At 39.9% G+C, this 14,549-nt stretch overlaps 1 protein-coding gene across 1 annotated transcript in view; it reads left to right on the top strand.

Moving 5' to 3' along the window:
• The first annotated feature begins 2,236 nt into the window (after positions 1 to 2,236).
• The window catches only part of mmp17a (matrix metallopeptidase 17a), a 172,693-nt gene continuing 160,380 nt past the window's right edge, over positions 2,237 to 14,549 (top strand). The window contains exon 1 of the mRNA XM_072455258.1: positions 2,237 to 2,350. Coding sequence (XP_072311359.1) covers positions 2,249 to 2,350 — 102 coding nt within the window. The 5' untranslated portion in view covers positions 2,237 to 2,248. The remainder of the gene's footprint in view (positions 2,351 to 14,549) is intronic.

Here is a 14,549-nt window from a genome sequence, read left to right as displayed (position 1 = left end):
ATCAATTTGATCATAATTATTTTCATAGCCAATATTGTATTGAGTAATTAAGTACACTAATGTATTAATAACTGGCTTTAATCATTTTCTCCTGGCACAGTTTCATCTCATCATCATTTTATAGCATTACAACCTCAACATTTTACTCTTACTTTAGCCGGCTGGACCACATAAAAATGCACCAGAATACACGAAAAAGGTCTGAAAATCTCTGGGGGAGGGCCCCCAGACCCCCCCTGTTCATTAATTTAAACTGCTAATGTGCTAATGTGGCTGTAGACCCTTAACGCCCACAAATACACCCAAAAACATATCTGGGACGTGTGTTATTTGTACAGGGAGTAGAGGTGATGTCAGCGGAATACCAAGTTGCATTGTGGGATTTAAGTTATCAATATTTGAGCTTGTGAAGTGTTGAGAATAAACTAACTGGCAAACGGATGCCCTGGAGTTTTGGTGCGCTTTGTTTGCGTTGAAGAAAGTTACCATATGTGAATTGTTTACTGACAATGGCAATAAAACTGATTCTGATGACGTGGTGAGGGGCCCCCAAATATTTTTTCGCTTAGGGCCCCCTGAAGGCTTGGGCCGGCCCTGGGTCTGCAAAACCTGTACGAGGATTTGAAAAAATAAAATCCAACCTACCTACCTGAATTCCCAGAAACCAGAAATTTACCATTTACCAGAAACACACTATTTATTTAATTTGGTCTTAGACACGTGGAAGCTGTATATCTATTTTCATCAAAAAAGTATTCTATGTATGAATACAGATATTTTTTTAAATGCAAACAAACAAACAAACAAACAATGAGAACACATGAACATGTGCACCATTGATTCATTTGATGCAGTGTATTTGTATGTAATGACCTCCTTATAGAAATATCTCAAATGTACCAATAATAATCAGGTCGCCCTTGAAAAAAAGGTTTATATCTCAATGGAGTTTATCTGGTTGAGTTCAGGTTCATAAATAAATACATACATACATACATACATACATACATAAATACAAATACATGTGTATGTGTGTAAAGTGTTCTATGAAAAAACGTCATATATATCATAAACTATGGCTGCCTGTATGGCCCCTCATTATTTTGTTAATTATAAATGACACATTTGCATCGTGTGCGTCACTCACGGCATTGGACATGTTTAATTACCTGCTTTGGGAGATTACATATTGGCCTGGCTGTGATGAATAATGATGACAACTTCAACAGATCCAATAGAGCCTTCTAAAGACTAATGTACATTCTACACCATCAATTGAAATTCAATTTGCAGAAATGTGCAAATGTGGCACAGGAAATAGCATAAACTAAATTTCAAAACAAAAGAATGAAGCACCAGTGGATGTTGCTGTGAAGATCGAGTGCAATGCATCAAATGATCAAATGATGCAGAGACGAATGCCAAATGAAACAGTACAAAAAAGGTATCAGTACTCTTCGTTTGAGAGTTATCTCTGAACTGGATTGAAAAGTACATTAGGCCTGATTGAAAAATTCTGGAATGATTTAGAAGTTGTCTATATAAAATATTTTTTATACAAACCTTTTTATTCAGAATTAGGTTTAAATGAGTACTTCAATACCTTTACTTTTAATTTAGTATGTATGCGTATTAAACACTAAGCCTAACCATATGACCTATAATTTCATACAAGGAGAAGACATACGTGTATGTATAAATGTATTTTTTTTTCTTTCTCACATACATTTAGCTTACTAAATACTAACCAATACAAACCAATATGTTGATCTCTCTTGAGTCAACATTTTTTTTCCTCATTCTCCAACATTGATCTTTTATTCTGAAATCCGTCCTCGGATTCCGGCGCGCTCGTTGCGTCCGCCTTGACCTTGTCTCGCGCTGGTTCGGCGCCGCACGCTGCCTCTTCACTGGAGGAGCGGCCGCTGAGAGGAGCCTCTTCTCTGTGGATTTACCTGACAGCAACTTGACTGCGCGCACGTCCCCGCGCCGCTGTGCCGCTGCGCGCACCACTTCGAGACGCACTTTTTTCAAACTTCATCCGCTCTCCCCGGCCCCGCTCTCCGCGTCCGCGCTCCACTGTGAGGCAGACTTCTTTTTTAATCTCCTGTTCTTCCCCGGGAGGGCTCACATTGACCCCGTGGATGCTGCTGCTTTGGGGCTTGATTTGTGTGACTCCCGCGGGGGCCGGTCTGACATAGGGGGCGCCGTGGGTTCCGCAGTTTCCCCACACACTTGTCTGAGGAATATGTGCCCGGAGATGCTGCTCGTGTTGCCGGTGTTGTGGTTTGTTTTGCCCCTGAGCGGAGCGGCTCCCTCTCAGAGCGCGGAGCAGCTGGACACGGGGGTGGTGAGTGTCGCACCTTTACCACCTTAAGGTTAAAGTTTTCCTGGCAACGTCGTTTCTTTTAACGGTGCACCTCTTTAGAGCAGAGTGCGTGGGATTCCTCCTTTTGGCATCTGAAAGCATTCGGCTGTCTTGTCTTATACTTGCACTGAATTTTAACTCTCCTCTGCAGCCCGGGAGCTGTGGAAGCGCGTGCATAGTTAGTACTAAAATGCATGCACGAGAGAAGCGGGATCTCCAGTGGCAGGAATTACACACATACACACACAACAAATACATACAAAATCAATCCATGTGTTCCTCTTGCTGATGGATACACAGATGTACGTACAGGGACTTGCCTCGGTGTCATATCGACCTCTTCCACAGCTTTTCAGTGTGTTGTGGATGTGATGAGAGCTGTGAACAGTGCAAGGTTCAGGGAATTGGATGTTTTTCTTTTAAGAGCTCTGGGGATGCATTCAAATAAACAGGTTCTAGTCTATGAAGTCATGTTTGAGATGAAGAGGTTGTCTTGTAGTTCTCAGTTGAGTGATGGAGTATTGCCACTCATGGAATGTTGTTTTACACCCTGAAATGGGCTTCGGTGTTGCATAATGCATATCATAATGTTCTTAGTTATTGGGGCTCACAATGGATAAGTAATGGAGATAAAATGAAATGAATAAAAAAAGCAATAATATCAGAATTTGCTTCAGACACACACATTAAACTGTTTAGATTAGACATTATTACAGGGTACGATTTAGTAAGACATTACTCATTCTGGGGAACATTTTGACTTGACTGCTGAGGTTAATGGTTATAGTTATAGATCCTTTTTGTCTGCAAGATGATGTCATATAATGTCCGCTCTGGTCAACCACTCACCAGCTAGTTTTAAAAGGATCAAAATGCAGTATCTCTTATCAAGTTATGAAAATCATCTCGCCTCGTCTTTCTCAATTTCCAACTGTTGAACAACTGGCACCGTTTCGTCCAGTGCGTTCGTTATTTTGTGATTGATTTTGCTCTATCTGCTTTCACGAAACCAATACTCTGCTGACACGGGCACCCAGCCTGACATGTGTGCAACAAAACAAACCCTTTAGCCACCGACGCTGCCAAAATTCTCATTATCTCTCCCGCTAATTGACCCGAAATGCCTTTCCCCCTTGAATCTCCGCACATTAACATTTCTCTGTAGTGCATGAGTGATGTGCCAGCCTTTCGGAAGCCCGCACGGACCGTAAAGCTGCCGGGGGGCCCGCATCATGCATCATCATCTCTAAGTTTGATAAGTCTATACCGGGAGAGGCGAGCCGTGGCTGCACACGCCGGGCCGGCCGCTTTCGCACTCATCCATGATTTCCAGCGAGCGCACAGGAGAAAAATGTCACTACTATACAGCTCAGAAACGTGTGATTTATCGATTATTGTCTCAAGTGTTGAAAGCCTGTGTTAAAATAGTGTCCGACTGTTTTTTTTCCCACTCACTACTCGTCCAAACTTCGCTCTCATCTTCCTCAGGTGTCAAATTACCTGAAAGTCAAGACGCTTTGAGGTTGTTTTTGGTTTTTCCCTTTAGCTTTTAAATCGATGGCCACCGTGCAATAGGTACTGAAGTAAATGTATTCTCCGGGGGTGCAAAATCGCTGCTACTACTACTACTACTACTATTACTACTATTACTACTATTACTATGCCGCTGTGACGTTCCGTACTGCAATTTCAAACCACCTTACGAAGCAACATCATTTCTACTACTGAGACATTTGTTTTACACTACGGCGTTTGCTGCAGTTACTGTCGCTGCTGAAATTACAACCGAGCTCAGCAGAAGCCAGCTGTTCTCTATCTGGTTGACACAAATAATAATAAAATGCATGGCGTTTTTTAAAATTTCCTTATGTCATTTAAAGGTGCACAAGGTACGTTTTCGGGTGGAGACGATGCCACTTTCTTGCGTCTCCATGAACATGTTTTTGCTTCGCTTGTAATGGTCATTTTGCAAATCTAACGCCTTGGTCACAAGCAGGTTTCTTTCTTTCTTGGCATTTGTTTAAAAAAAGAAAGCTTAAATGCAAAGATTGACAAGTTGCTGCAACAAAGCAAGCATCATATAGTAACAAAACGTCAATACAAATGGATTTCTGTCATAAATATTGCTCAAATCTGTCCGCCACATATTTATGGACTAATAATCACCGTGCAAGTTTGATTTGACTTGGATCTCACGTTAAACGACGCACAAACTGGATTGTTCAGCCGTTTGTCGTTGATGGTGATCATTTTACAGCTCAAGCTAAGGTAAGTGGCCAACGCTCGCAGCTTCATAGTTCATTTACGAGCGTTTTGTTCACGATCATGGCTCAACAGTGCGTTAAACCGCTCTTCTATCTGTTTTCATTCAGTCGCCTGTTGTCGTCGTTGTTTTTCCCTCTCTCGCAATGCATTGTGGGACATTTTGAGCGCACCGCTTTTTCACCTGCCGTACATTTGGACACTAAACCCGGTGCGACCCCTGAATACTGATCGGTGGGAAGAGTGTGGACATTCAGACGCAATAGCAGTGCATCTTTACAAGCATTTACCAATTGAAAGACACATTTGGAAAGTTCTACACCAAAAGAACAAAGGAGTTTGAAAATCTAGTTGCTCTGCCCTGATTGAAGCTCTTATTTTGGGTTGGTGACACATGACATACTGTGCCGGACACTTTTACTGCCTTTTAAAGGGCTTTATTTTTAACTTGGCTAATGGTGGAGTGAGAGAGCGCGTGAAGTGCCGGGACGGATGACAGCTCCAGTGGCTCCACATAATCTCCAGCACCTGCATTTTTATAAGGTCAGCGTGGACATCGGACGAATCAAACGACCTCACGGGCTCGGGCGTTAAGGGCTGCTGTCTGTAGTGGAAACTGAGTCATGTTGGACAATGTCTTTTGACCAGGTTATTGGATTTGTCGGTTATTATTGAAAAATGTAGGTGAAAAATGTATGTTTTTTTATCTCTTGCGTCTGGAGTGGCTGCTGTTTGTTAGTTACTTGTGGGTTATTGGAAAGGACTATTTTCAGAACTATAAGTCGCACCTTTTTTCATAGTTTTGGCCGGGGAGCGACTTATACTTATATTTATACTTATACCTATACTCCGGCGACTTATATGTGATATCATTCGTTATTTTCACATTTACAACCGCATTTCATACTCCAGTGCGACTTATACATGTTTTTTCCTTCTCTATTATGCATTTTTTGGCCGGTGCGACTTATAGTCCGGAAAATACGGTAGTTAAACATTGTCAATGAGAGAAGATCTGTGGTAATTTACAGATATTCAAAAGCAAATTCGAAACATGCACAATTTGGCGTGTATTTTACTCAGATGTCTTCTGAGTGCGTCCTCCTGCAGTCCTCCTGTCGCCTGTAATGGTGGGAATGCATCAATGAATAAAGATATTACATCCACCTTTTACAATCGCTCTCTGCTAAGGAAACATTTTCACTGGCTAAATGTCAAATTGACATTTACGTGTGCTGGTTTCCTATGGACACTGAGCATTAAAATGTCAGGCACGATTATAAGATTTAAAGGTCTGTTTTTATACTTCCGCTTCGGTGACAAATGCAGCTTCATCTTAATTGAAATGGCAAGTACGAACTATGAAGTCGGCACAAAAGAAAAAAAAGGATTTCATCTTTATATTATGTTGTAAAAATGGCCTGCAAAGATACTTACTTTAATACACTTTAAGGTTAAAAAGCCAGATCGTCGGAACAGTTTGCGACCACAGACCACAAAGACTTAAAAGCTTCAAGTTGAGAGTGCAGCTCCCCAAGTTCACAGCACTGAAGTGATCTCTGTGGAGCCGTGGAGGAGCGTGTAATGTTTCACCATTTTATTTGGAAAAATCCTGGAAAGTTCAGACTCACCTCAAAGTGTAATATTAGGTAATAGAATCTTCTGACATCTGTGTGACAACTCTTTTTGATAATCCAGATGTGCTTTTCCTAATCTGAGAAACGGCAGCATGTTTCTCCTTCAGTGTAGCGTGTCTTAAGATTTTCCATCTGTTGAGATGTTTAGCCATTTGTTACAATCTACCCACATTACCTGGACTAATGCTTAGACCACCACATGTTTTGATTTAATTTTAAAGTCACTGTATGTCAGCGATCTCCGATTTCACAGAGGTGCAGTTTGACAAAATATCCTATGATTCAAAATATCCCAAATTATTATGTTTTATACACAATGATTATGTAGGATTGGGATTATTTACTTGATTTGAGTGATAAAATCGTCATGTGCTGTGCTTTGTGAATTCTGCTTTTATTCTGATTTAGAAATAAGACACTGGACTCTGTGGATGGAGTCGTTTTAAGTCGATCCAGATTGGACCCTTTACCTCGTTTGTCTCTACTTGATAGGCCGATATACTGTACTCCATCCACCTTTATGCAAACAGCCGCACATACTACCCTCAAACATACACATTGTGGTCTGAATATGAGCCACTTCGACGGACGCTGCTTCCCCTCACTTCTCTCATCGCTCAAAATGAGTGGAAAACGTCCGTGTCGCAAAGAAAACTCTCTTATCTGTCTGTGCACAGCTTATTTCCTCAGATAATAAAAGACATCACGACTGATCTCATAAGCTGCGAGTCGCCCTGTGAGTGGCGTGACTGGAGCGTGGGCAAAGGCTGCACCGCTGGGACCAAGTCCAACGATCTGTGTCCAGACGATCAGGCCCAGACTCGACGGCATCTGGACCGAAGTCGACTAATTTGATCATAGTTCACGTCATTTTTTATTCATTTATCCTTTATTTATACAAGTTAGCCCCGTTTTCAAGATTTAAACAGCAGCATAGCATTTTCCGGAGTATAAGTCGCACTGGAGTATAAGTCGCACCAGCCAAAAAATGCATAATAGAGAATAAAAAAACATATTTAAGTTGCACTGGAGTATGAAATGCGGTTGCAAGTGTAAAAATAACAAATAATACCACATATAAGTATATAGGTATAAATACAAGTCGCACCCCGGCCAAAACTATGAAAAAAGGTGCGACGTACAGTCCGTAAAATCCGGTAATTCTTCTCACCAGATTCCCCTAGATACCTGACAGCATTTTTTTTTTAATTATTTTGTACCTAAAACAAGAATAGCTCAAACACACTTTTATCAATGTGGCACAATGGAGTGACATCAGTGACGGAAGCAAAAGCTTATCACGATGAAGAGACGTCTACAGTCTCTGCAGTGGCCTGTATCTGGCCTGAAAAACGGTCCGTGTGGGTAATATGCCAGCCTGTGCCGTTACATCTTGATTGGAGAAAGGATCTAAAATAAAATGTCAAACGGCGTTCAAAAAGGCCTGTAAAATGAAGAGTAGCTTGGGTTTAGCGTTTCGATAATGAGGGGGAAAAAAATCTGTCCAATTTAGATGAAGCCTTTGCACGACATGAAAATATTGTCTGATCTTGGAGGGCGAAGACAATTCATTTAGACAACAGAAGCGTATGAGTGTTTGTTTATGAGTGTAGACAAGCCCGGTAATGACATGTTGGTTAGTGACTGATGTTGTGTTGCCGAGGATGTGATTGTGTTCCAGTACAAGACCATAAAGAAGATATGGCGGATTCGATAGAGACATATTTATCTTTTCTGACATATACTAGTGTTTGGTGGTGTAAAGAGCACTGAATGAATGTGTTGGCAAGAACTGTGTAGTGATAGCATCGATTTGTGCTGATGAGAAGGACGCTGCCAAGGCAATAGTCCCAGGGCTTATTATTATTATCACCATTATTTGTATTATTTTTATTATGATTAAATGCCTTTCGATATCCATTTTAAATCATAACCAATACTAACATTAAATCATTGCCATACAATTTACAGAAAACATACTTAATTGTCTTCCTCCTAAGACAGAACTCCGGTCCAAATGTTTTTACTGACAGACGATTGCCTGTGGACCTCTTGATTAAAAAGACCCAAGTTGATCTATGAAAATAGTGTGAATTGAACAGCCTTAAATCCCAGAGATGAGGGAATACTTTGCATTTCACATGTATCCAAATGGGGATACAAATGGAAATGTGATCTCATTCCTGTTTTTGTCATAGTGTGATCCTTTTCTCAGTTTAATGCCGTTCTCTGCTCAAACACAAACACTTTTTCCCACGTACTCTCTCGATTGGTCAGACTCTGAGTAACAGGTGGATTTAACCAATCACAGTGGACTGTGAACTCTCAAAGAAGCACATCACTTTGTATTTTTCAATTGCTTTAAGAAGTAAACAAAGTGTAAATAAATTGTGATCGTGAAGAAAATAGCGATAGTAATGTTTTTGCTATATTGCCATATCTCCCAAAATATCCTGTTACTTTCATTGGGTCAATTGAGTTAATTTCTATAATTATACATCATTCACTGTACGGATGAAGAATGTATTTATGTACAGACTTTATTCAAAAGCTTAATAACAGGTATATTCCTGGACACTGTTCAGTGTCTTTTTGTCTTTATTTTTGTCTATGTCTTGGGAATTACAAGATTACAAGATTGGACCATGTCTCGGGGGCAAAAAATATTAACCAAATGAAATATTGGCAGCTATACAAAGTCTGGCTGATATTCCACGTGGGCATGTTGTACTTCGTTTTGAAGCGTAGACTCTCTAGAATATCCAATTTACTGACAGAATAATGCCCCAATATTAAGTGCAGCTCCGTGTTTGTGTGCTGTAGTTTGTTTGTGTGTCTGTGATGTCGTAGTGCAGCTGGAAGCAGCTCCAGAGTGACACTGCTGTTTGTGTGCTCTCTGACCATTCAGCTACAAACTCAAGAATAAAAGTGAACTTCAGCACAGATCACATCAGTGACAACATAGGATTATTTTGGATTACTTATTTGTTATCAAAGTGTCAGTGGAGAAGAGAGAAGACTGTAGTCAGCTAACATCAGCTCACACGCTGCTACTGCTGTGGTCAACAACAACAGGTTGGATTATAGTCCTTTAAAGTCAGGATTAAAATACATTTGTGAAGAGTTTGGATCCGAGGTCGCCTGTCTTAGGAGTGTAACAAATGTGTCCATTTAGATGTTTCTTTCCTTCACTCTCATTGGCTACTGTAAAGTGATTTGTTTACTGGACCCACATTGACATTGAAGGATTCGTGAAAAGAGGGGTTAGAGGTCAGAATGTACGCATATTAATTACTGCTCATAAATTCACTTCAATAGTTGAAATCTGGCAAAAAGAATGTTGTGCGAACAAACTTTCAGCCTTTAGGCAGAATAGCAGTTAATGTGACTTTAATAAAGCCAATTTAAAATGAATAAAGCCTGACACACTTTATATGAAGTTTAAGAGCCATTCCAAAAACATAATATGCAGGCACTATGAAAATAAATTCATACAGTCAAAGCTAGAAAATAGTGCTGAGCTCGACATCGCTTTTCCAAAGGGCACTACGGCTACGCCATGGAGAAGATAGAGGGCTAATCCAACAGTTTGTGAATGATGCGTAACACGAATGATGCAAACTGCAGTGGCGATCCGTCTTCTAATCAGCGCACACGTTTTCTTTTGCGTCCTGGCCTTGTCGCCAACCTCGTCGTCGCTCCCTAAACGTGTAAATGTTTAAATGTTGACTTTATATGTGGAAAATGACGTATTTATTTTAACTACGAGTTTGTTCTCGTAAAAGTACACGTTCTTTTCTGGCTTTGACTTTAATCTCATAATAAATAAATGGACTGGCCATTACACTCCGTCATGACAATCAGCTCACTAAAAACAATTTATTTTCCATTACTTAATACATCAGCAGTTATATCAGCTATGATCGCCTCCGACTTCCTTATACATCAGCCTCGTATCGGTCCCCCAAAATCCATTTCGGTCTTGGCTTAGTTTTTATCTTCACGTCTATTGGAATGTCAGTCTCGACGCCGCGGCACTTGTCAGTTGTTAAATGTCTTGTCATGTTCGCGTGGCCGTCTCTGTCTCTTCGCTTGTGCGTCTCTGCATTTGATCCCTATTCTCTGATGACTTGAAGAACAACAATCTCCCCGGAAAAGCAATCCCTTGATCTAAATCTGCTCGCATTACAGCGCGGCAGGCGGACCGCTCCATCACTTTAACCCACATTTTCAGCCTGATGCAATGTGCGGTGCTTGTCTCTGTAACAGCCACACACTGGGTCTTTAAGTAAGTAAGCCGTACATCGCAGGTATTCATTTCACAGCTCCGCCGCTCGCACAATTGATATATTACTGCGTAGTAGCCATTTGCGCTTTCAGCACTCGGGGGGAAGTGAGTCAAATAAAACGTAATATCCGCGCTTATGTTTGTGCTCATCACTATATAGCCCTCACGAGGAGCATTTACGCCCTGATTTAGACCTTCAACGTCTCCCCGAGGAACCATTCAGCTGAACAGAGCATGCCATTTGTTGAGAGAGCGGACGGGCAAGCGGTTGAAGGATTTGATGCATTGATTTGCGTTAATGGCGAGAGAATGCCAATGTCACCTTTCAGGCTTGTGATCATACTAAGGACATGTTATCAGCCGCTCTTGTTTTTATGTGTAAAGCCACATTAGAATGAAGAAAGATCAGAAGTGTCAGGGTTTTGTGCTCTCACAGTGACGAAAATGTGTTTCTTAGTCATGCGAAGATCGATAAGAGTAAAGATTGTCACAGGTCAACAAAAAATGCAAATGTTGGTTAGTATTTTTGACCTTTTGCTGTACTTTTGAAGTTACTTGAACCAAACATGGCAAGATTGATGCTAGTTCTGTAAATTCAGCAGTGCAAGATAATCCGTATGTTAGTGGTGATCTGTGATATGTGTTTTTTAGTTGTTAATAGTCTGGTCAACAAACAAAATAGCTATTGTAAAGAATATTAGTTCTATTTACACTATAAATACTACAAAAGCAGCAGTGTATTTATCTTTGTTGAGTAGTTTCACAGATGGGAGAATATTTTGTCCAAATAGTAGTGAGGTGAAAGAAACATAATTGTAATTCTTTGAAAAGTTGACCCCACTTCAGTCTAATTCTTGCCGTTTTGCTTACATTGTTCAAAACTCTTGTCCCCAAAAGTGTGTTATATGGACACTTTAAGACAAAAGCAGTACTTTTCTACTCTTGTCTTGTTGCTCTTCAGGTGGAATATTTGACTTGTGCCTTGAGCAGATTGTTTCATCAGAGTTTTGGGGATGATTTATTCTTATTAGAAGTCCAGTGTGTTCTCATTTGATGAAAAATCAAGCCAGACATTTTGTGATTTGCAAACTTTTCTCTTGAACAAAAAAATAATACAAATAAAAAAATAATTTACGCATTGGCCACTTTTCACTGTTCATTACAATGTCCCTGCATAATTCATTTTACATTTTTGCCACCTTATCCGCGAGGTTTTCAGGGGACGCTCTGGGAAAGTTATTAATTTGCTTAATTCCTTTGACTGTTGTTAATCTGCTAATTACTGCTTCATTGGACTTTCTCTTTGTTCTCTGACTTTCTCTTTGTTTAATCAGCCATTCTGGGAGGCCCACCCAGGCAACTTCTTTTGTGATTTCAGGCGCTACACAAATAAATAGAATAGAAAATTGAAGTAAGACTCACGCATACTGAAAAAGGGGATGAAGTGTCTTGCCGATTGGACACAACACCCACTGGCAAGAAGACAATGACCGACTTTACCAGCACGAGCCACGGCGACTTGAGGGAAAATGACAATGCTCTGCCACCCAGTCAGCATTCACAATGAGCGACTTCCTTCCAGCATGTACAGGTCAAACCTTAACACTCTTTATAGAAAAACCACACCAAGCTCACTTTTTAAAAAACAACAACAACTGCACCTTCTGGCTTCAATTACACCGCCCCACCGCCACTGCACTTCAAAATTGTCAGCTAACAACCTAAAAGAATTGGAGATAGTGTTATTTTTTGCATTGTGTGAAAGTAAACTGTTAATAATCATCGCTGGCGACATGATTGCTGTAGTTAGTTAAGCATTTCCTGGTAATTAACTGGGTCAGTGGGTCAGATAATATAGATGTCGCTAATGTAACAGTATCAGTGGCTGTGGGGCATAATCAGGAAATTAGAGGAGGCGATTAAGACAATAGACAGAACGACTGGGTGTTATAGCGATGGAAGTTTGTATAATTTGCAGCTGAATTGTCAAATTAAGCCACAATAATCGACACCACCCTTACAAGCTTTGACTGTGTTTTTCCCTCTGCCCACACAAGCTGCCAAGTCTTTTGTTCTTTGCAATGTGTTATTTTGGCCTGTAATTAGCCGTCAAGATTTTGGATTGAGGTGCTAAATACAGTGAAGTTGTCAATAGGTGTCGTCTCTGTGTAACTTTGTGTTTAAGACTCAATAAGTGTGGACACGTTGCATAATTTATTAGCTAAGTTTGACCTGATTTCTTACAATTAAAAATGTATATCAAATCAAAGTCATAATCATCAGTTGTTGATTGTTTAAGAAAATGCTAGTTTTAGGAGTGCATCTGACTGAAATGAGACTTTAGACTTCACATTTCATCAAAACATAGTGAACATGATTATATTGAAGATTTTACTAAACATTTTGACTACGGTATTTTTCCCCAATTGGACAATTTTGGTTTATAATATTACTTCCTGCTTGGACATGAGCAGCAGATGTGACATCTGCTAGCAACTAGACAACTGTTACCTAGCAACCATATTGTAAAAAAGGTAGTTATGATTTTACAATTAATACATCATCATGTTTTGTTAAATTATTGTTTAAACTGTCAGAAAATGGTGTCAGTTGCGTGTAAATTGTCCCTAATTTTTTGTTGTTTATTGACGGCATAGGCAGAGAGATTCTGTTTTAGATTTCAGCACTTTTTTCCTGTAATTTTCAACTTTTATTTACATTTTTTCTTCTTTCTAACTGCACCTTGATGGGTGTAAAAGTATGATGAATATTTACCATATGGACTAAGTCATATACCACAAACATATGAGAACCAGATAAACACTATGGTATGCACATCTTATTTGAACAATGATGTATTTATTTATTATTGTATATCACTAACAGCCAGTTGGCGTCACCAGGATGATGTATAGAACACAGCAAAACCTGTACCAACGTAGAAATGATCATCTTTAGAAGGCCGTGTGGTTAAACGATGAGCTTTATGACTTCATTTCTGTTACATCGACACAACTGTCTGTTTGCCAGTGTGAGTTGGTACACACACATGTTTGTAGGAACATCATTTATATTTGATTTGAGACACTGTTTTTATATTTTCATTTTTCATTTCATTTGAGCCACTGTGGGAACATCACATGTATAAATGTAACAACACACATTGACATATTGATCTACTCTCGTCGAGGTGTTCCTTTTTTCTGAAGTCATCAGAAAAAAATATTTTTTTCATTTTGCATTGTACAAAGATTCACCCCACACCCACTGCTTTAGTCTGACAATTGTTTAGTATTTTACTCAGAATGCGGCATGGCTCCAGTGAAGCCACTTTTATACGGATAACTTGAATGCATAGTATTTAACTACTAATTTCTATTGTTGATGCATTCCATTGTGAGGTAATAAAATGGCCCATTAACCGTACTAAACAAACACATGCAGTTATGAGCATTCAGTGCCATGATTAAGACAGGCTTTTAACGGGACCCCTGCAGTTTGAGCTCATTTAGTCCAAGTGGTATTATTCCACCATTATACAAGTGTGAATAATTAACCTACTCATAACAACACCCTCATTTTGGCAAAGTTCAGTGTTTATTTAGACATGTTAGTCTGTATTATAAACTCACCCAGTATATACTGTATGCCTATATTAAACTACATATCCTGCCTATATTAAACTACATTTTATCTTGTGGAAGAAGAAAAGATGGAGACGCTGAGGTGGCTGATGGCTCTGCTGCTGTGGGTTTGAATGAGGCCAAGCATGTCTCTGAAAAGTCAAGATGACAAAAGGCAAATTATGTGATTGCAAAAGGGTTTGAGGAGAAGAAGAAGAAGTAGAAGCTCTTCATCTGCCGAACAGCTCTTCATTTGCCTCGAAGACCTGGTTCTCCTCTTGAGTGGTTCCGGCTCCACAGAATATCTGCAAATTGAAGCACGTCCGTCTGTGACAGTCGGATCTCTCCTTCATCGTGGACCTGTGCTCTTC

Source organism: Eucyclogobius newberryi, unplaced genomic scaffold (assembly GCF_026437365.1).
Source record: "Eucyclogobius newberryi isolate DKJ021-1_F unplaced genomic scaffold, fEucNew1.0.hap1 SCAF_2, whole genome shotgun sequence".
Classification (NCBI taxonomy): domain Eukaryota; kingdom Metazoa; phylum Chordata; class Actinopteri; order Gobiiformes; family Gobiidae; genus Eucyclogobius; species Eucyclogobius newberryi.
This window is presented reverse-complemented; position numbering and strand designations above follow the sequence as displayed.